The sequence below is a fragment of the Peromyscus maniculatus genome, chromosome 18 (assembly GCF_049852395.1).
Source record: "Peromyscus maniculatus bairdii isolate BWxNUB_F1_BW_parent chromosome 18, HU_Pman_BW_mat_3.1, whole genome shotgun sequence".
Classification (NCBI taxonomy): domain Eukaryota; kingdom Metazoa; phylum Chordata; class Mammalia; order Rodentia; family Cricetidae; genus Peromyscus; species Peromyscus maniculatus.
The window spans coordinates 28,113,090-28,135,831 of record NC_134869.1 but is presented as its reverse complement, the minus strand read 5'-3'; the positions used below and the strand labels follow the sequence as shown (position 1 = coordinate 28,135,831).

At 35.1% G+C, this 22,742-nt stretch overlaps 1 protein-coding gene across 7 annotated transcripts in view; it reads left to right on the top strand.

Annotated features, from left to right (window-relative positions):
* The window catches only part of Lrriq1 (leucine rich repeats and IQ motif containing 1), a 188,681-nt gene that overhangs the window by 56,367 nt on the left and 109,572 nt on the right, over positions 1–22,742 (top strand). For all 7 annotated transcript variants that reach the window (XM_076553850.1, XM_076553849.1, XM_042263248.2 and 4 more), the window contains 6 exons: positions 952–1,025; positions 2,287–2,380; positions 9,372–9,551; positions 11,465–11,902; positions 15,371–15,572; positions 21,697–21,816. In XM_076553850.1, the coding sequence (XP_076409965.1) occupies positions 952–1,025; positions 2,287–2,380; positions 9,372–9,551; positions 11,465–11,902; positions 15,371–15,572; positions 21,697–21,816 (1,108 nt within the window). The remainder of the gene's footprint in view (positions 1–951; positions 1,026–2,286; positions 2,381–9,371; positions 9,552–11,464; positions 11,903–15,370; positions 15,573–21,696; positions 21,817–22,742) is intronic.

The following is a 22,742-nucleotide window of genomic DNA, read 5'->3' as shown; positions in this document are numbered from 1 at the left end:
GAAAAGACTTCCATTTCCATGTTAAAATGTCCATTGAGTTTGCCGTGTTCCAATCTTGTTTGTGTGACTATTAATAGGAGAAACTGTTTCATAGCCTGTTTTAGTTATTATATTTCTGAAGCCTTTTTAGGATGTTCCCTGAGCCATAGATTCTGTAGAGGTGATGTAGATGTATCCTTTGGAGCTGGACTCCCCATGACTTATTTATCTCTGCACTGTGACCAGTTGTGATTTACACACACACACACACACACACACACACACACACACACACACACACATGCACTTCTGCATATGTGTGTGTATGTAACAATAATAATCATAGAAAAATAGGCTGTCAACTTGGAAGGGGACATTGGAGATGTTTGAGCTAGTGTAGCAGGGAGGGCCTAGAGTAATAAAATGGGGGGGGGGTGATGTCATTTTATTTACATTAAAACATTTAAAATATCATAGCAACCCCTCAAAAAAGATTATATTTTAAAGATGTAGGCTATGTGTTTACACTAAGGAAGGAAAAACAGATAATATAATTTCTGTATAACTAGCTTTATAAATATATAAAACTAAATAATAAGCAGATAGCTACCCATTTTAAACTGAATAGCAAATATACATCAAAGCTCACGGTATTTGTGACTGAAATTAGCAATTCCATGGTAATTTCTTTTTTAAATGAATCAAAATCTCCCATTATTGTAATGTTCCACGGTAAATTCTTTTTAAAAATGAACTTTGATTTTCCATAATAGGATTACTTACATTCTTAGGCTTATTACATTTTTAATAAATACTGTTACTCAATGTTTTAATTGTTCTGCATTGTATTGTACAATTATAGATAATTGTATATAATTATATAATTGCATTAGGTAAATGAGTTGTACTTCAAAGAAAATAACAAGAATATGCTTGTTAATTTTCTCAATAATTTTTGTATTTTGTTTTCAGTTTAACAACAATTGTACCACTTTTTCATTTTGTGTCTTTGGAAAAACTAGATGTCAGCAACAATTGTCTTTCTGGTAAGTTTGGAATTCTATTATTTCTTTCTTTTAAATAATAGGCTTTTAATTTCTGTTTCAAATAAAGTGAAGAGTTGGTCTGAATATGTATGCATTTGTATGTATGAAGACGAGCAAAAAGATCACTGCTAGCTTTTCTATTCCTGCCTATTCACCCATTAAAAGTTTATTAAGGCATTATGAATTGAACAAATCCCCCTAAAATGTTTTCCCCATTTACTCTTCCAGTCAGTCCCCTCCAAGCAGCAGCCACATGTTTCCACTATAAGCTATAAAAACAATATATATATTCTCCCGGACTTTAGTTGGATCTCTGAGATGATTGAGCAGGTCTCATGATGTTGGGTCTGAAATCCTCATGTCATTCATAAAACTGTTGTGTAAGTTTTAACATTAGGTTTATTAGACCTTTCTCCTAAAGCTGGAAACCTCAGCTGTTTTGAGTCTTTCAGCCTGTACAATACTCAACACTTTGCCAAGACCGTGTGATGAATTCTCAAAAGACATATCCAACATTCATGTACCTTCTTCTGAATCCTTTTCCCCACAAATTCTAGCCTCATTTCTAACAGTTTCCACTTTAATTCAGCAAAACAGAATCGATGTATTCCACTGTACGTCTAGATAGGCCACAATCTTCTTCTAGACAGAAAAATATTGAAATCCTAAAACTACTAAAAGGATATATTGTATGTTTCCTTTCTGTCAGATCTGGACTTAAAATACATATATCATGTCTGTGTCTTCGTGTGTGCACACAAGAGTGCGTGTATAATCAGCATTAGTTTTCTGTGGGAAATCAAGTCCCTACACGTTGCTCTATAGAGTAGCCTAGATTTATCCATAAGCTTTATTTTTACAAGTACAGAAGGTCTATGTGATTGTGTCTCTTGATGGATTTAGCTTCAGCACATATTGTATTACTCGTATTTGGTGTCATAACTTTTGTTCTAAGTGTAGTACATTAAGTACATTATCTCATTTGGTTCTCACATATCAAGATAGTTTAAAACTGGACTGTCGAAATGAGTTGTCAAAGTTCACAAGTTCTGAATGATAGAAACATAATTTTCTACTAGTCTCTGTTCTATTCAGCATCCTGTCTGTTCTGAAAGCTTGGAGGTATTCAATGGGAAAAACTAAAATATTAAAATATAATTTTATTTTAACTGGGAAATTGGTGATTTATTTGTGACAGTTCATGTTAAAATTGTCTATGCTACTTTGCAAATTCTTTTCTACTTTTTTTTTTTATTTTTAGATCTGACAAGTGTCATGTGTTGGTTCAATGCATGCTACTCTCTCCGTGAGCTTTGTCTCACTGGAAACCCAGTACTTCAGGAAATAAACTGGAGGTAAGGAAGTAGTTTTTAATCCATGAGTATACTATTTATCATTTCTTGTGACAAAATATGCTACCAAATTTCTAACAAAAATTATTAAAGTTATTTGAATAGTTTAACTTATCTTTGTATGTTCTAAAAGTAGTCCTAAAATATAATTAGTCTATAATATTTTCTCACATATAGATGAGTTAATGAAAATTTAAAAATGTGATTATGATGTGAGCAGCGATGAAAAGTCAACTTATTGTGATATTAACTTGGATTTTGCTTTGATAGAAGAAACATTTTCCATCAACTTCTTGTGAGCCCATTTAATTATTTAACTTACTACTTCAATGTTTTCCTTATGAAAGTTGGAAAATAAAGTAAAACTGGACCGGCATATTCCTTACTTGACAATTGAGCCTGTCAAATTTCAGTTAGATCAATTGTTCTAATATACATTCCATTATCTATAAGAAGAGATTCATTTATCTAGAGGGTTTAAAATCAAGAAGTCTATAAAATATGGATTTGTTAATGAAAGGACTCAGGCAACTTTGATACAGTTTGTTTCAGTGAACTTTACATAACCCCATGGTACCACAAAGGGATTAGTTATAGATTTTCCCAATTGGCTTCTTACTTTCATGTCAAGCCAGTGATAACATGCAAAAACTGATGTACTGAAAAAAAATTCTCTTTTAAGACATAATCCACAGGCAACATTTGAAATCTCCTTTGAGAATTTGTTTCATTGACTGATGATTAATGGAGCTTGTTAAGTGGCAGAATATGCACCAGGAAGTTTTCACTGGATGAAATATTGATTTGGCTCTTGAGTAGGAGGAGCCCAGCTGGAAAAACTAATCTTGAAATCTCACAGTGTTCTTATACTTCATTCCCTACATTAATCAGCTTTCCCATATATTCCTCTTAAGCTCACATGGCTGACTGGTGAACCTAAGGACAATCCACACACTGTTGTCTTTTGCTGTTCCCTTCAAAAGTTAAGGGAAAAAACTATATTTTAAAAAATAAATTCAATTTGAATCTTGATTATATAGCTCTCAGATTTTAAAATATTGTTACTATCTTGAATATCCATGCAAATTTTTACATCGAGTAGAATTTCAAAAAATTCTGATTTAAGTGAACTGCTTAGGAACTTTTGTGTGTCAAAGTGAGGAAGACAACATCAAAATAAGGCTAAAACAGAAATCCAAGCCCAGCTCAGTCTTACTTAAATTATACTCCCTAGCTAAAATAATTTATATAATGATATTTATATCATTAGCCACATGGAAAGTTTCTGGTGATAGAAATACTATTCTGTCCCTTTCTTATCTAGGACTGCCAAATAGTGCCAACTGCAATATTTGGAACACATCTGACTTCCAGTGCTGTCCTTAAACTTACTTGATTTTACTTTCTAAAAAAAGAAAAAAATATGTTTTTATTCTTTGATAATGTCATACAAAGTATTTTGATTGTATTTTCCCTCAATGCCTCCCATATTGCACCCTCACCTTCCTACTCACCTTTTAGTCTCGAACTCCTGCTCCTCCTCCTTCTTCTCCTTGGTGTGTGTGTGTGTGTGTGTGTGTGTGTGTGTGTGTGTGTGTGTGTGTGTGTGTGTTTTGCCCAATATTATTTTTGTTTGTTTGTTTGTTTTTTTCGAGACAGGGTTTCTCTGTGTAGTTTTGGTGCTTGTCCTGGATCTCTCTTTAAAGACCAGCCTGGCCTCAAATTCATAGAGGTCCACCTGGCTCTGCCTCCCGAGTGCTGGGATTAAAGACTTGCACCATCACCGCTGGCCCAACAATTTTTTGTTTGTTTAGAATGATTTTTATTACAACAAAATTTCTCTGTTTAATACAATAGTGCCAGATATGCATTGTTATATAGTTGCTGGAACATACAAAACCAAGGATGAGCTCATAGATTTGGCTGATAATTAAGTGTAGATTCATGAATACTTGCAAATGTATCAAATTTCTTTTATGAGAATGTTGAAGACAGGAAGGCCACACATGTGAGGAAAAGAGATATAGGGAAGTCTCTCTAGTTCTGTGAATATAAATCAAGTTAAATTAAGTCCCTAAATCACCCTTTTCCCAAACAGGCCTATTTTCTTCGTGTTGATAGTAGGGCCTGCTCCATAGTGTGGCTGACCTACCATGGGTCACATCATCAGAAAGAACTCTCTCTCTCCCTCAGTAGCTATCAGATGCTAACAGCTCCTTGGATGCAGTATGATTTTCTGCCTCCCCTCTACTCACCATTCAGGGATTTTATCTGGCTTGGCTTTATGCCTGCTTTGTGCACGCTGTCACAATCCTTGTGAGTTCCTATGAGCAACTGAACCTGTTGTGTCCAGCAAACACGTCATCCCCCAACTTTGGATCTTACAGTCTTCCCACTCCCTCTTCCTCAAAGATCCCTGTACCTTTTCCAGAGGGAATTACCCTTTCTTAATGTCTTGATAAGAATTTCAAGCTTAAAGTAATTTGAGAAAGTAGACTTGGTAACACAATATTTTTCATACAATTATTTAATCATCTACTTTTTCACTAGTAAAATTAAATCTTTACCACTAAATTTAATGCCATTAAAAAAGAGAACCATGCATCTAATTAGTTTATATCTTTTTATAGTCTTCTTCCAATTCAATTCATTGTATATACTGAGCAATATGAACTATAGATTACATATATATTGTTTTCCATTTTGTTGAAAATAGATTCTTTTTCTTATACAATATATCTTGACTAAAGTTTCCTCTCCCTCTATGCCTTTCAGCTCCACCCTTCCTCCTGTCTCATCCCAATCTACTCTCTTTCTGTCAATCATTAGAAAAGAACAGTTGTTTATTTAAAAAAATATTCTTTTTGGAGGATTTCATACATAAGTGCTGTATTTACAGAACTCCTGCCTCATACTTTCCTCCCTCCAATCCTCCCAACCCCCTATTCCCTCTCAACTTCATGAATTATTCCTTTTATGTATATATGTATATTTAAATATATGTATGTAAAATCTTTAATACCTGTATACATGATGACTTAGTCCATTTAGTGTTCCTCATATGTATATCCACATATGTTTAGAACAATCATTTTGGAATTGGATGATCTAAAGAAAATTGAGTAACCCTCTCTCAGCAGCCATTGGTTGCCTTGGGAAATTTAGAGAATGTCTAAGGCTAAGAACGAACATATTAGATATATGGCTATTATAATAGCAGCCCAAGTATTGTTTCCTTTTGTTATTTTCTCCTCATTTGGCCAAAATGAGACCTGAGAGATGGTTGCTCAAGAAGGCCTTTTTAGTTTTGTTTCATCAGTCCAATCAAATGGAGTCCAGCATCATTTTTTTTCATGGCAAAAATTCTGTTCAATGACTTGGTATTATTTTGTTCAATGAGAAATTATTATACTCTGGAAGGTATAAACTTTTTAAACCAGGTCCTAAGTGATAAGGTATAATAGGAAATATATATTTTCTCACTGACAACATGCCCTGACACACTTCATTCTGTCATCCACTCAAGTTCACTCTGCAAAGTAAGCTATCATATAGGAACAGGCTTTGTTCTAAAAACAATTAGAACAAATCATTGGTTAAGTTCCAAGGGCATTTCCATCCGGCTCTTGAAGGTTTAGGGTTGCTGACCCACAGTTTAAGAACTGGCTCTCATCCAACAGTATGAGTTATAGAATCAGAGCATTTTCTCTTTTATGCAGGATGATACAGATTTATCCTTCATTTTTTTGCCTTTTATTATATGTTCATACCTTAGATTTATAATTGCAATTATAAATTGGCATTGTCATATCCTGTAGGAATCTCGACCAAGTGCTTCTGTGGAGGTGGAACAATATGCTACTTAATTAATCATGATAAAATGTTTGAGAGGAAAGAATGTGGAAAATGGATAACTCCCTTGTGTTTTGATTGTTAGCAGTTTTGATTTTTAAATTTTATAAACTTTATTATAAAAAAAACTTACAAGTAAATAAAAGCATCACACATGAAAATTAACCAGATTAAATGTCCATACTACCCAGTGAACTTCTATACAGGTAGAACGGGCATTTGGAATAGAAGCTGTAGGGCTCCACATTAACTTTCATACTTTCAGTATAAAATATAAACAATACTATATATATATATATACATATATATATATATATATATATATATATGTAAACATCTCTACATGTGGATACAGTCTAAGATCTAGAGAAGAGAACAAAAAGGTCTAAGAGAATGAGGAAGGAATGGATGCAGGTCATGCATAAGCTAAAACATTATTTTTCTAGTTCTAAGTCTGCCATGACTTTCTATTTTGTGTGGTGGATAAACGCATAAATTATACTCAATAGCAGCATTATTTTAGAAAGTAAGCTTTTTTTGATTTTGTGATAACCTAATCAAATGTTTACACTTGCAGTATTTTATTTCAATAGCTATGAACTGTTATCATTCCAATGATAACTGTTATCTCAACATTGCATTCTTCAAATTAATACAAATAAACAGAATACTTCCACTTCCTTCTGAATCCATGCTCCTCCAATCTATGACAGACAGTGATCTTTCTAATCTCTTTCTGGAGTTCCACATTTCCAAGAGGGTCCTATACTGAGAGTCAAACAGAAGGAAGCACAATTTATTTTGATTTCTTTTTATTAATATGAATTTTGTTATCATCACGCCCCATCTTCATGGGTCACTTCTCCTCAGCACTCAGCAGTCTCCTCTTGGCTCTCTGGACCAGATAACCCTCACCCCCAAATGACAACTTGCTTGCTTCCAAGTTTAGACACTAATGAATGAATAAAGTGACTGTCAGCACCTTTATAGAGGTTTAGGGTGGACTTTGATTCTAAATTCATTTGAGTAAATCCTAAGAGTTGTTTCTCAGTTATCTAGAATAGCATATTTAGGTTTTTTTTAATCAGATTTTGTGAAAATGTGACATATTGTGGTTCACAGCAGAAATTTAAGAGAATTCAGTTGTTCTGGATTGTTCATGTGTGTTGATTGTCATCAGTGTTTTAGAATTTGACCATTCTGAAAGATGTACATGATAGCTCATTATTATTTCTAAATTTTTTTTAACAATTTGCAGGTCCCTAGTGAATTTGAAACTGCACATTTTTAATATACTTGTCTTCTGTAAACCTTCCTTATTAAGTATCTTAGTCAGTGTTCTATTGCTGCGAATAGACACCATGACCATGGCAAATATTATTTTTAATTGGCTTGCTTACAGTTTCAGAGGTTTAGTCCATTTTGATCATAGTGGCAAGCAGGCAGATTAGCTGAGAGTTCTATATCTGGACCCACAGACATCAGGAACAGAGAGATACAGGGAACACTCAAAGCCTACTCCCACTTCCTCCAATAAAGGCCACACCTACTCCAACAAGACAGTACCTCCTAATCCTTTTAACTAGTACTACTCCCTGTTAACTAAGAATTCAAATATATGCTCCTATGGGGGCCATTCTTATTCAAATCACGACAGTAAAGTGTCTGTTTCATTCTCTTGCCCATTTTTTAAATTAGTTTTATGACTTATTTTCATTTTTATTTGTATATTTTCAATTAGTCTTTTATTACATTCATATTTTCAAATATTTTCTCCTTCCTTATGGTTTGTTCTATTTTCTCATTTTTTTCCCCATAGAGTAGAAGTTTGAATTTTAGTTGTATTCAGCTTTTCAATGTTTTTCCCCTTTTCATGATTTTTTGTTTGTTTGTTTGATCTAAAAGGTTATCAATGCACTAGACTTTTTCCTCTTGTGTTATTTCCTATATATTTTAATTTTACAATTATGTCCATGATGCATTTTTTTACTTAATATTTGTGAATATTTGTGAAAGGTGTGAATTTCTCTACATTCAGAATTTTTTCACTTAAATGTCCCCATCTTTTCTCCATTTGATTGTGTTTACTCTTTTGACAAAGATTCATGTGGCTTTACATTTGGCTTTCATTTCTATTCTGCTGATAAATGTGCCTTTTGGTTTTTGTTTGTTTGTTTCTATCTAATCCATACTGTCTTACTTACCATAGCTCCAAAGTTAGTCTAGAAGTAAGATGTTTTCTTGAATGACATTCCTGGATCTTCCATCTCTATATATAAATTTTTGAATTCATTTATTAACATTAATTAAATACCTTCATGGATTCTAGCTGAGAATGAATTGATTCTCTAAATTAATTTGGGAAGAATTGTTGCCTTGATAACATTGAGTTCTTCTATCCACAATCATGTCATATCTCTTTCTATTTTTTTTTCATTTGGTATCAGTCATCAGTGTCTTAGATTTTCTCTAAGAAGGAGTTAATATCTTTTATTTGTTTGAGAAGTGTAGTTTTCCCCTGTGACCATTGTGAAACAGTGTTAACTACATTGTAAAACACACTTACACTTTCCTCTTGAAAGGCTCGGTCAGATCATTTCTAATGCCTAAGTTTGATCTACAGATCTTGCTATCTATCCTGTTCTCTTGCTTTCATATTGTAAATTGATTTAATCTTTTGATCATATCTTAAAAGGTCTATTATTATATTCTTTAGCAAAATTAAGGAGAAAACATAATTCTAGATGTCTTTGATCATATAAAACCAGAATCCTTTCCACCCCTTTTTACCACCACTCACTATATTTTAATGAGACTCGATAAAAGTTTGCCTTAGCTCTAAAGTAAACAGCAATTTTCAAAGTTATTGTCATTATACAGTTTCTCAGATTATTATTTTTATAAGAGTGACAATTTTGTATTGTAAATTTTAGCCCAAGTTTCCAACATTGATTCTCTCATTAGCAACTTGAGGTTATTATTCATTGTAAGATAAAGTTATAGGATCAGTAGAACTGATCTTGGATACGACAGAACACGTTTTTAAGTAAATTTAACTATTTTCTGAGATAAGCTTGCTATGTGACATTTTATGGTTATTTTAAAACATAAGTTCTTACTGAGATTATTAACTTTTTCCTAGGCATTCTATACTTAAAATATTACCTGCTCTAAGAATCCTCAATGGTGACATCTTAAAACCTCACTCTGATGTCCATATTGAAGAATACTATCACCAGGACCTAGAAGGGTTATTGACACTTTGTCAGTATCAACTTCAAGAGTTCAACTTATTAACTGACAAGTATATCACACAGAAGGGGTAAGATTCTGATTTTCCTCCTGTTGTATTTAAAGTAAATGATACAATGGAAATGCATGATTAGATTTGTTATGATTACACTAGTTTGATTAGAAGCGGTGTGTCGGGGGCATTTTCTACCTTTAGCATTTGTAGTAGTCATACATTTGTTCAAGTATTTTTCACAAGATTGCATACCCTTCAAGAATTCATAGTTACAAGGGAATCAAGTAAGTTTGAAAACATACAAAGTATACATAGAGTGTCATACTACACATATGTAATAGTTATATATTACCCTACTATGTCATCACACTAGGCAAAGGCTATCAGTGTTTCTACATGTTCAGAGGACAAAAGCTAGGAGTTATCCTAATCCAATATTGAAAAGTGAGAGCTTCGTTTTCCTGACCTTGAATTATGAATGCATTACAATGAATGAATTAAACTGGTCTTTCCAAAACAGAATTAATTTTTTTCATTGCTCCAGAAGTCAAAAGAGAATTAATATTTCTGAATGTGTCACCTATAGTTGTCCCATTATTAAGAGAAAAAAGAGTATGTGTTTCCTAATGCTTAATGAAATTACTAAGCCATATCTTCACTGTTTACGTAATACATCTTTACTTTTGAGATTATAATATAATTAAACCATTTTCTATTCTCTTCCCATCCTTCAAGTCTTCCTATGTACCCCCTTGAATGGGGAAGTTCTAGAGCCAGAGTCAATCAGGTTCTCAGAAATATCTGTTGAATCTGCTTTATAATTGCTATCCAGGAAAGACAGAAAGGCCTCTTCTAGTTGCATGGACTCCTTTTTTCTTTACTTGTTACAAATATTTATGTGTAACATAATATGTGTAAAACACACACACACACACACACACACACACACACACACAAGACATAAGTACTTAAATAACTTAAATACAAGTCCATACAATGGCACTTATGTATATGTTTTTGGGGTTGATCATTGGTATTGGATAACAGTCTGGTATGGTCAGTTTGCTCTAAGGGTATCTAGAAACTAAGTCATAATTTAATTATTGCAATTAATAATTAATTTTGACATACATATATCTATCAGTTCATTTTTGATTTGAAAATTTTGTGACTATATGGGTAAATCATATTAAAATTTTCGCCTGCTTAAAATGGTTTTAATGGAATAAAAACATTCAAACAAATTATTACGATTTATTAGCTGTATCCATAAAATAGTTGTCAAAGTGTAATTTATTTACTTGTTTATTATGGCATATGATAGAATAGAGTGCCTTGTGTATACTTTACAAGTGCTATAAACTAAGCTGCACACTCAAAAGGAAGCAGGAATCATGAAAGATGAAAGTATGACTAATGAGTAAATAAAGAATTTTAATCAATTACATAAGATTAAACCCTAAAATATAGAAATCCAATAATTGTTCAAGAGGACATTAATCATTTATGTTTGAGTTATTCTTGCCATGGATAACAGTTGTCCATAGAAAAACACAAATGAAAAGTTTCCCATAATTTAAGTTCTTTGACTCTCCAATACAAATATTTTGTGTAACAAGAGTCAATGTAGAAAATACTTTTCATTAATGAATAACTTCTTCAAATTGAGGTAGTCATTATTTCTCATGTTTGTGATAGTAAAAGGTTTGATATTTTTTAAACTAAAAATGCCCAGAATTAAAATGGACCTAAAAGTTTCAAATCTTTTGTCTTGTTTAACATAGATCTTAATAAACTAATATATTGAGTTTTGTTCAAAATCATATAAAATTGTCTATAAGTGATTAGAAATAAATTATAATGAAGTGTGCTGCCAATTTTAAGTCCATTTTTGGCCATATCGTAAATTTTATTTTTAAAACCTACATGTTTTTGTGTCCATTGGTGTAGTTCTACTTATTTAATATTCTCATCTTTGACTTGTTCAGGGACATTCTCACTTTGCATGCTGCAGACAAACTCTGTCACTACTATGAGAACTTAATGAAACTCAGTAATGAGTGCAGACGTGCACATGAACATGGGGATGTAAATATCATCAAGAGGACTGAACCAGACAGCAAGAAAAAACATCCAGCATTTTCAAACACCAATAGCACACTCCAAAACAAGGACTTCCGCTCTTGGACTGACAGATATAAAGCAGATTCACCAGATACTTCTGAAAACCTGATGGAGTCTGCCTCCAGATTTTTCCCATTAAATTGGGAGGCACCAGAAGAAAGAAGTCAGGAGAAAGACATGGCTCAAAAGAATGAACAGGGTAGGATAGGCAGTCCCTCCACTAGAAGAGCCTCATTCCAAGAAATGAAGATGGCAGATTCTCCAGTGAATAGTCATCAAACTACTGAGCACAGTGAAACAAGGTAAGACCTTTTTCTTTTAGAGATGTCCACGTGTGTGTCTTAGAAGAGGCTTTGGACTTTTAATAGCTTTGAAAGACTGTGGGGACTTTGGCATCAGACAATACATAATTTCATTATGATAAGGGCTGTAGGGGTAGGGAAATAGAATGTGGTGGTTTCAATGAGATATCCCTCTCTCGGGCACTTGAATACTGGGTACCTAGTTGGTGGTGACCTTTGGGTAGGTTTAAGAGCTATGGCTGACAGGTTGGAATAGATCCTTGGTCCCTGGAATCACTTTATGGAAGCTTTTGTTTGTTCTTTTCTTGGAGCAGAAAATCCCTTAGGAATTTTGCTTTCAGACTTCAGAAGCTTACCTTCAGGGTACCCTTCTCTTTGTTCCAAAACAGATCAAGTCTTTCCTGAATTTCCTGTTTTCTCCCAGTGTAAGCCTTGACTGTAACGTTGTTCTCTTTCTCTTCTAACTCCACATTGCTTTCTGCCCACTTGCTCTTCTTTGTAGAACTGCACAATAGTGATTATTAGTCACCATAGGACAGTATCAATATTAAATCTTTTTGAAGTCTCCTCTGGCAATTAGTCCATTAGATTTTGGATGTAGCTTCAGGAAAGTGCTTAGGACAAGGGCAGAACTCAAGCACATTTTTTTTTCTTTTACCAAAATATAACAACAGTATTCTCAGTTGTTATAATATTGTTCCCCTTGGAAACCCATTGACTTGGGTCTCCATGGTCCACATTGCTCTCAGTATCATTCTCTTGTAAGCTCCTCTAAAATGGCTCATTAATCTCTCTTTACAGCATTCAATAGCTTTTCTGGTCCCAATTCCCAAAGTAACTGCATTCCCACAAAAAACGACATGTGCAGGTTTTTCACTCTTAGGGTCTTGGAGAAGTCCCACGAAAGACCACCATCCACATATGCAATCAGCAAATGCGTTTATTATCTGGAGAATAAGGTACCAGCATGCTGGAGCCACACATCCTACACAAAAGGGCCGCCCTGAGACAGGTTTGCAGGCTCCTTTTATGCACAGCTAAAGGGAGTTTCATCTCAGATATGACTGGCTTATGTGAGTGGCAATCATATTAGTACATTCCTAATTGGCTAGGGCTAGAAGGGCCTGGACAAGTCCCAGGCTTTGTTCTTATTTCGTTATTACCTTGAGCTACTGCGGAAACTGGCAACTTATAGTTCCCTCCATCCTTACTGTCAGGGACACCAGTAATTAATTGTCTTTTGTTTGTGGCTTCCTCAGAAACTGCCTGCTCAGTTTCAAGAAGCAAGATCTGAGGCCTAGTTCTTAACTGCATTATTAGGAGCCTGTTGTGATATTTCTCAGGCCTTCTCATTCAAAAAATAAACCACTCCCTGGTACCAACTTCCGTGTAAGTTTCTTTTCTATTGATGTGATAATACACCTAATCTGGGCAATTTGTGAAGAGGTTTATCTGAGGGTAAAGTTCCAAAGAGATAAGAGTACATACATCACCATTAGAGCAAGGCAGAATGGCAACAGGAAGGCATGGTGTCTGGAGCCACAGCTCAGTGTACACATGGAAAACCTCGAGACCAAAAATTTAAATGTTCAAGATTATGGGTTTACATCTCATTCAATCCGCCAGATCAAGCGTAAACTTACTGAAAACTCTGCCAAGGAAATTTCGAGGAATGAAATCTGTTCTCCAAATTTTTAAGTCGCCGGGCAGTGGTGGCACACGCCTTTAATCCTAGCCCTTGGGAGGCAGAGGCAGGTGGATCTCTGTGAGTTGGAGGCCAGCCTGGTCTCCAAAGAGAGTTCCAGGAAAGGCGCAAAGCTACACAGAGAAACCCTGTTTCAAAAAAGCAAAAACAAAAACAAAAAAAAAAAAATAAGTCAAACTCAGGAATTCCACAAGAAATTAAGATAGAATTTTGATTACACCTGTACCTTGATAATATTCCTTCAATGATCTGTATGAGAAAGGAAACAAATCCCAACTCAGGAGAGCTACTCAGTTTCTAAAATTGATAGCTGTTTGCTATGACATGTTAGAATGTGGTGATATTTTAACTGTGTACCCCAATAAAGCTTATCTGAGGATCAGAGGAAAAAGCCAGCCACTACAGTAAACATAGAAGTCAGGCAATGGTAGCACACACCTTTAATCCTAACATTCAGGAGGCAGAGATCCATCTGGATCTCTGTGAGTTCAAGTCCACACTGGGAACAGAGCCAGGCATGGTGGCACATGCTTTTTATCCCAACACTGACCATAGAGGTCTGTACAGAGACAGAAAATGATGTAGCTGGGCAGAGAGAGGAAGTGAAATGGCAGAACAGAAAGTCATATAGGCGTGGGTATACAGGAAATAGGTCTCTCTGGAGGCTAACGAGTCAGTGGGGTAAGGTTGTCTGTTGCTTGTCGTATTCCTCTGATCTCTCAGTTTTCACCCCAATATCTGGCTCTGGGTTTTCAATTAATAAGACCTTTTAAGATTCGTGTTACATTAGAATTTCCTAATGGACATATAAGTGAATAGAGTATTTTCAAGGGGCCAAGAAGTAAAGAAAAGCTGGTTAAACCTCTTAGGGTCCTTCCTCTTACCATGGAGAATGCTATCAATGCCATTTCCTTGTCCTGTCTAAGGCAACCCATAGTGATAAGCATCTAACCCTTCCTGCCAAGTCCATATTGCTCTATACTTTTAGAACCCCTCTTTTATACACTCTCCTCACCGTAACAATGTTCTCATTATTTAGAAGAATCCCTAATACCTAAATAAATCCCTTTCTGAGCTCTTGGTTCTTTTGTTTTCTTTCAGATTAGATGTCTATAGTAATTTACATTTATGACAATAATTAAACAAAGAAGGAGTTTGTTTTCAAATGACATTTTATGTTCTCTCTATTCATGTACAGGTCATAAAGACCTCTTTTCTATTTTTGAGAATTTCTTATGAGTGTGTATTTACATAATTTTCACCCTTCCCTCTCCCCCTCTAATTTCTGTGTTTCTTTTACTCATTCTCAAATTTATAACTTTTTCTTAATTATTTGTTACACACACACACATACACATACACACACATATATACATAAATATATATGCACATATTTATTTATAAATACAACTTGACTTACCCATTTAATGTTGTTCATATGTATTTAGGGATTACCATGTGGGATAGGATAACCTATCAGGGGCTCAGTCCTGAATAACACCGATTTTCCCTTTCTCAGCAGGTATTTATTATCTGTAGCTCTTCATCTAGGTATGGGGCTAAGATTATCCTCATCTACAACAACATACCAATTGGTGTTGCCTTGAGGTGACCCTGTACAGGCACCCATATTGTTGAGAGTCCATGGGTGCATTTTCCCTGTCATATATAAAAGACATAGTTTGCAGCAGCTTATGAAGACCTCTAACTACCTTCTGTGTGTTCATGCATACTAAAATATTTTTCTTTGTTTTTTCTTTTAGTAAGGCAGCTGTGTTAATCCAAGCCCAATGGCGTAGTTATGTTGCACGCAGACAGATCAATTTCTCTGCAGAAACACATCCTACCACAACAGAACCGCTGCATAATCCCTTTACTAATAACCAGACTACATCAAATGAAGAAAGAAGAAAAAATATTATGAATATCCAAGAACTGAGGGAGAAGGCTGCTCTTCATATTCAGGTTAATTTCAAACTTTTTTTTTTTTTTTGGTTTTTTGAGACAGGGTTTCTCTGTGTAGCTTTGTGCCTTTCCTGGAACTCACTTGGTAGCCCAGGCTGGCCTCGAACTCACAGAGATCCGCCTCGCTCTGCCTCCCGAGTGCTGGGATTAAAGGCGTGCGCCACCACCGCCTGGCAATTTCAAACTTTTGATAGCGGAGTTAGTCATAAATTTTTTTTTACTCATCTTTCACTCAGTAATTCTGTATTTTAAAAAGGTTCAGTGATTTAAAGTTACTTGAATTTATTCTACACTTATATAGATTTGCAGGCTGTAGGCTAGCAGGTAGCTATGGTTCTGCTGACTATTAAAACTGTAGATAATAATCCTTATATCTGAAATATTATGAGCATTTATGTGGTTCAAGCTGAACCACATAATGATATTTAAAACTTCTCTTCATTGTAGAAGTCCTTTACTTACTTGATTTAATTTATTTCAAGATTTTTTATGAGGCTATTATAAATTATTTGTTTCCTGCTTTCTTTCTCAGTGTGTTTGTAGTTGGTATATAGGAGGGTCACTGATGTTTTATACCTTTCCATTTATTATTATCTGCTTTAGGTTCTTTTATCGAGAATTTGATATGCACATATAATGAATTTTGAATCAATACACCTCACCCTGTTTGCTTCTCAAGTTCATGTGCTCTTTTTAAAGATCCACTGAGTTCACTAAGTATTGTTCCTATAGCTAATAATAATATTCAGCAAAGTAGCAGAATATAAAATTAATCTGAAAGTCAGTAGCCTAAGATGATCATGTGGTTTCTGTCCTTGAGTCTAAGTGATTTATTATGTTAAACAGTTCATGCATCTCTGGAATGCAATGGTTTGATTGTCAATGATCTTGTTTATATGTTCTTGAATTTAGATTGCAAGTATTTTATTGAGAATTTTTAAATTTATACTAATCAGCCTATCAATCTCTTTTTTTGTTGTTGTTGTTGGATATTTATTTGTTTTGGGTATTGGACTGATAAAAACATTGTTCATGAAAAGAATCTGGAACTTTCCCTTCCTCTCTATTATGGAACAATTTGAGGAGTATTGGTGTTAGTTTTTTGAAGGTCTGGTAGAATACTGCAATGAATCCATTCTGGCCTTGAACCCTTTTAGCTGGGAAAATTTTGGTTACTGTTTCCAAGCACTACTATTTCAATGTAGTATTTGTCAAATCATCTAAAATTTGTGTAGTTGAAGCTAATAATTTGATCCAATTGATAGCTATTCTAGAAAAATATTTCAACACTCTAACAAAAATTAAAAATTCTAAACATATCTGCTTCAGTTACAAACTTAGAAGTCAAGAAGTAAAATTGAAAGAGTAGAAGGAGACAGTGGGCTCATGGCCCAGAGACATGGAGGGGAAGGGAGAATCAATCAAACAAAAAATTATGATGACAAAGCCAAATAGGAAGAATGCTACTTTGCATGCTAATTAGAAAATTAAATAAATAAAAGTAAATGTGTAAAATATTTACCTTAATACCACCAAGACCAGATTTCCAAATGAATTTTAACTTGATTAGCTTTTTATTTTATTTATTCACTCAATGAAGCTTTTTGTTATATAGTTCAACCTTAGAAGCAAAAGTGACCAAGAGTTAATCACCTGTGTCTTTTAACTATAGCAACCATTCATAATTTTATCTTTGTTTGAGAGTACATTTAGGATAACCATGATCATGTCTTCCCACTGGATTGCAAGCCTCCATTTGAGCCTTGTGAAGTCACCAGAGGGTGCAATGTGACTGAAGGCAATGCTGCACCCCCTCTCTCTGAATATATCCATAGAAAGTAGTTCAGTAGTGTTGGGGAACGTTATTTTAAGGTGTGTTACTTTTGTTTAGGTTGCATTTGTTTAACTCTGTGAAGCTGTGTTACTGTGCCTGTCTAAAGCATCTGATGGTCTAATCAAGAGCTGAATGGCCAATAGCAGGGTAGGAGAAAGGATAGGCAGGGCTGGCAGGCAGAGCAAATACATAGGAGAAATCTTGGAGGAAGAAAAAGGAGTAGCCAAAGACAGAGGAGGACTCCAGGGGCCAACCATCCAGCTACACTGCAAGTCATGGAGTGAGAGTAAGATTTACATAAGTAAGAGAAGGGGAAAAGCCCAGAGGCAAAAGACAGAATAGTTTAAGGAAAGCTGGCAAGAAACAAGCCAAGCTAAGGCCAGGCATTTATAAGTAAGAATAAATCTCCATGTGTGATTCATTTGGGAGCTGGATGGTAGGCCCCCTCAAAAGAGCAAAAATAAGCAACAACAATTAGTAAGAGGTAGAATCCCCTAACTTATTCCTCCATCTTTGGCTGTGGAGGGCCCATTCTTGTGCAGACCCCGTGAAGTCACTATCATTGTTGAGACTGCAATGGTGATAGACTGCCCAGGTGGCATTGTCAGCCCTTCCCTGTACCTTCAGGCTTTTATAGTCTGTATATATACTCTTCCTCATTATTCTTTGGTCCTTGGAGTGGATGGTATACATGACTAAAGGCTGTGTACTAAACCATCACTTATTCTCACTTTATGCATCCATAATCTCCACTTTTATTGAAGTTCCTTGGAAAGAGAGGCTTCTCTGACAAAGGCTGTGTGGTTATTAACTATGGGTAGAGACATACATATTAAAAGGGTTCGATGCTATGCCAATGTAATGAAACAACAGAATTAAATTTAAGCTTGGTGTAAATTGGCTAAAATCCTAAGCTGAACTAGAAATCCACAGGTTAGGTAAAAGACAAATCAGCAAAACTAAAAATAGGATTAAAATACTAAATGAGAGGCCGGGCATTGGTGGCGCACGCCTTTAATCCCAGCACTCGGGAGGCAGAGGCAGGCGGATCTCTGTGAGTTTGAGGCCAGCCTGGGCTACCAAGTGAGCTCCAGGAAAGGCGCAAAGCTACACAGAGAAACCCTGTCTCAAAAAAAAACCAAAAAAAAAAAAAAAAAAAAAAAAAAAACTAAATGAGAATATAATCCCTTTTGCACTCCAGGTATACCACCTGCTTTTCCTAAAAATGTATGTCAGTCTGTCAGTCTGAGATTGGAATCTGAAGTTTTACTTTTTTTCCTGTATTTTGAAATAAAGTATTGATGCTAGCCTCTATCTCACCATGTAGCCAATGCTAGCTTTAAATTCCTGATGTACTTGTAGTAGTCTTCTAGTTACGAGAATACATGCAAATACCACCACATCCATCTCTAACTTATTTGTTACTACTTTCAAGGTTATGTTGGGAGAAACTAAATTGTATCTGTTGATGGAGAGATTTGATTGGAACAACTTTCTTCCATGTGTAGAAAGCAGGATGTGGATAAAAGCAGTAGAACACAGACAGTGCTTGAGAAGAATGCATTGGTATTGAGAGGAAGAATGCAATTTCCACATCACAATGTGAACAGTGCATGGGTAGATGAATTGAGTGACAGAGAATTGATCTTTCTGATAGTGCAACCAGACCAGACAGTAGGGCCCTATCCCTAGAAGCCAGGGTCTCACAGGTTTTGGGATAAGAATGGAAACATTAAAAGACTCAAGTATATACCCCTAAATAACCACTTAGCACCTCGAGCAACCATAAGTCTTTGCCTCTACTGCTGAATAAAACTAGAAAACGTCTAATACTATCTGTCAGAGAAAAGAAGAAAGTCATGACGAAGAAGATTAAGTGCTTGATTCTTCATTTGCTAAAATCCCATAACTACAGATACAGAAGTGACATTGTGAGACACTGTATGTCCCGTGTCAGCCTATATCAACATTTTCAAAGTCCTGCCCAGGCCCACATGTGCTGACATTGCTATCAGTAATTGCAAATTTAGCTGAGTTTGTGTTTGTCTGAATAGTGCCAGACAAGGTAGGACTTTTCTATGTTTGGATGCTTCTTGATGAAATTTTTGACAGTTTAATTGCAAGGTAAGTTGACTACAGAAGAGTGCAAGAATGTATGGAGTCTTGGGATATTCTATTTCTAAAATGCAATTGTCTTGAAGTATCCCCTCTGTTCCTGACCATTCATTATTAGACTATATCATTTTTTAGCCTTCTGCATATTTTCTTTATCTGTTTTGTCTATTTTCTGTCCCTACCACTGTTAGAATAGAAAATCCATTCATGTAGGTTTTACTGCATGTTTTAAGATCTGCTATCTGTATATGGCATGTGAGAGATATTTAATAAAGTTGAAAACCAATGATCCTTATTTACTGTTCCATATTTATATATGATGGGTCACATGATAGAATAGTGATCCTTTTACACTGTCCAGTTATTTTAAAATTACATTTGAGACCTTAAAATTTTTCATTTATTCCACTCTGTATGTGTGTCTATTATCTTCTTTAGAAAATCTGGTCCCAGTGGCATATTTAATTCACCTTTTCCCTTTCTCTCTCTCTTATTCTTCACCTGTGTGGTATGTGTGTAGCCAGGTCAGAGGTTTTTATACACAAATAATGGAAAATAAAGAAGACACTCACACAGTGGGCCTTCATACAGGTGCTTTATTCATAATGTCCTGTAGGAACCACAATCCCAGTGGCTGAAAGATGGAGAAGAGAATGTGGGTGTTTTCTAGTGAAGGACATGGAAAGCTTTGACTGGTGACTGCTGCTATGGAAAGGGGGGGGGGCTAGGGTTGAAGCGAGCTGATTAGTTTGCAAAGCATATATATCACTCTTCAGTTAGGCTTCCATAGGGTTACAAGCAGGGAGGTTACCTATCCACTGACAACTCTCCATGGTTCTTGGACAATTCCTTAGGTTCTGATTCAGCTTCCTAGACTCTTCTATGTCCTCTGATTTCTGAGACCGGTTGTTGCAGATGTGGGTGATGTCCATTGATAAATATAGTCTGGCTATATTTATATACTTTGTATATTATGATTCTTAGGGTAGCAAAAATATCAATAATATTGCTATAAAAAATCTGATTGCTTTAAACTGTTCTAAAATACCTCTCACAGTCCAATTTGCATCTGAGGTGTATTTTTTTTAGGTTATAATCAATAAAACCATTTAAAAAATCACTTTAAAGATCTTGTATAACTATACACAGAGGATCAATCATATTTTTATTATCTAGTTCTTTCCTATTCATATAATTTAGTTTTTAACAATTATTTGAGCATGAACATGGTTTCAAATTCATATTTAAAGGCTGATTGGTCAGAGCATTAAAGCTTTTTATTCTTAATTTTTGAGACAGGGCTTGGAACTCACTGTTAAACTGCGTCTACCTTGGGTCTCACCTAGATCTATGGTCTCTACTTCCCTACAAGTGGTGGGAAATTCAAGCTTCTGTTGATGTATCAATGCATGCTGATTCATATATAACCATGTTAAAAATTAATTTTATAATTTAGTATTTAATTCTTAAATGTAAGCAATCATACATACATTTGTACTTCAATAGCAATCATACCTTCCTATGCACTTGAACATACTCAGTACCTCAATGTTGGTTTAGACTTCCTGCATCCTAGAGCCCCCTCTTGTAATATAGGAACATCTCCTATTCTCTGGAGTTTTACTGTACTTGGGGACATAGGCTGGAAAGCTTCTCTCCTCCAGGATTGTTAAGGAACAGGATTATTTTTAGTTGCATTATTCTGTGTTAACTTATTTTTTTCCCTGAAATTAATTTATTTTGGGCCATGATACTTCCTCCTTAATATGGTCATTTAAATACACTGGGGTTTCTCTAAATGAGCTTTGTCTTATTTTAAACATAATGATTTGGAAATGAGCAAAATTGACCTTTTAAAAAAATGCCTTTCTTCTTGGTTCAGAATGGGTCCTAGAGGAATTGTCAGATAATTGATTGGCTGACCTATATGTGCAGTAGAGGGGAGTGTTAAAGACACTTCTCCGCTTACCACAGAGGACGTCTCTAGAGATGCAGACACATGTGGTCGTTTAATTTATCTTGCAGTTTTACATGTCACATAAAGTTCAAGAAACAGATTATTGAGCCATTAAACTAAGTTCTAGGATGTTTTATCTTCCTAATGGGATAACACAGAGAATCTGTTTGAGGGTTTGATCTGTAACCCTGCATAACATACTTCACATTTTTGTTCAGGCAGTTTGGAAGGGCTTTATTTTACGAAAGAAACTGGCCATGGCCCTGGATGCTCTCAGGAATGAAGAATCTGGAGAAGAATACGAAGAAATAGATTTAGAGGACTTTGAGTATGATGAGGTAAGTGTCAACCATAACAAGCAAATATTGTTCCTAAAAGATTGTTCTAGATGGTTTCAAGGCTGACTCCTCAGCTGGTTGCTGCAGATGTTGCAGGTAATCACCATCATTATAGGCTGGCCATTTTGTGAATTCTGAGATGCTTTCTAAGGTTGTTAGTACCATTATAAGATAAGTGTTACTGCTACTTTCTATGCTTTTCTTAATCTGTCCTCCTGGTTTGTACAGTTTATAAAGTGGCAACGGAATGGCTACAAGTCATTTTGTCCTCTTGGATCAGATTCTCTGGAGGCTATTGCCATGCTATTCATTAATGACAATGAAAAGTTTGGGGAAACTACATTGATAGAACATTAGGATGCATTTGACCTTGTCTAAATTTTCACCTAACCTACTAATGCCTAACTTTTAGTCTGAGAAGTAGTAAGCCAGGATTGTAGGTGGCAAGTACTTGGCATCTTTCCCTTCATCTCCTTTGAATAGAACAATTCCTCAACTCTGTCTTTGTATTTCATGACTGTGATACGTTTAGTTAATATAAAACTCCCCTTCTGTTTGTGCTATGAAAATATTGAATGGAAAACTCAGATTGATCAACTGTGCTCAGTCCTGAGTATTGTGGTGACATCTCCCACAATCTTGTCCAGGATATGAGGTCATCTGCTTTTTTTGTGTGCTATCTACAGCATGTGCCCTACCTGCTCCCAATCTACTTCTTGGATGTCTTGGTTATTAGGCCAAATGTTGTATAATCATAATGTACGTGTTTATATTAAGATTATTTTACTCTTGCAGTTGGAAGTAAAAATTGGTTGTGCTGGTAATTTTATGACAGTATATTAGAACACTTGTACTGTTTTATTATTCAATATTGTTTTGAAATGCTTATAAATATTTAATAAACTGTATCACAGCAATGTGTGTAT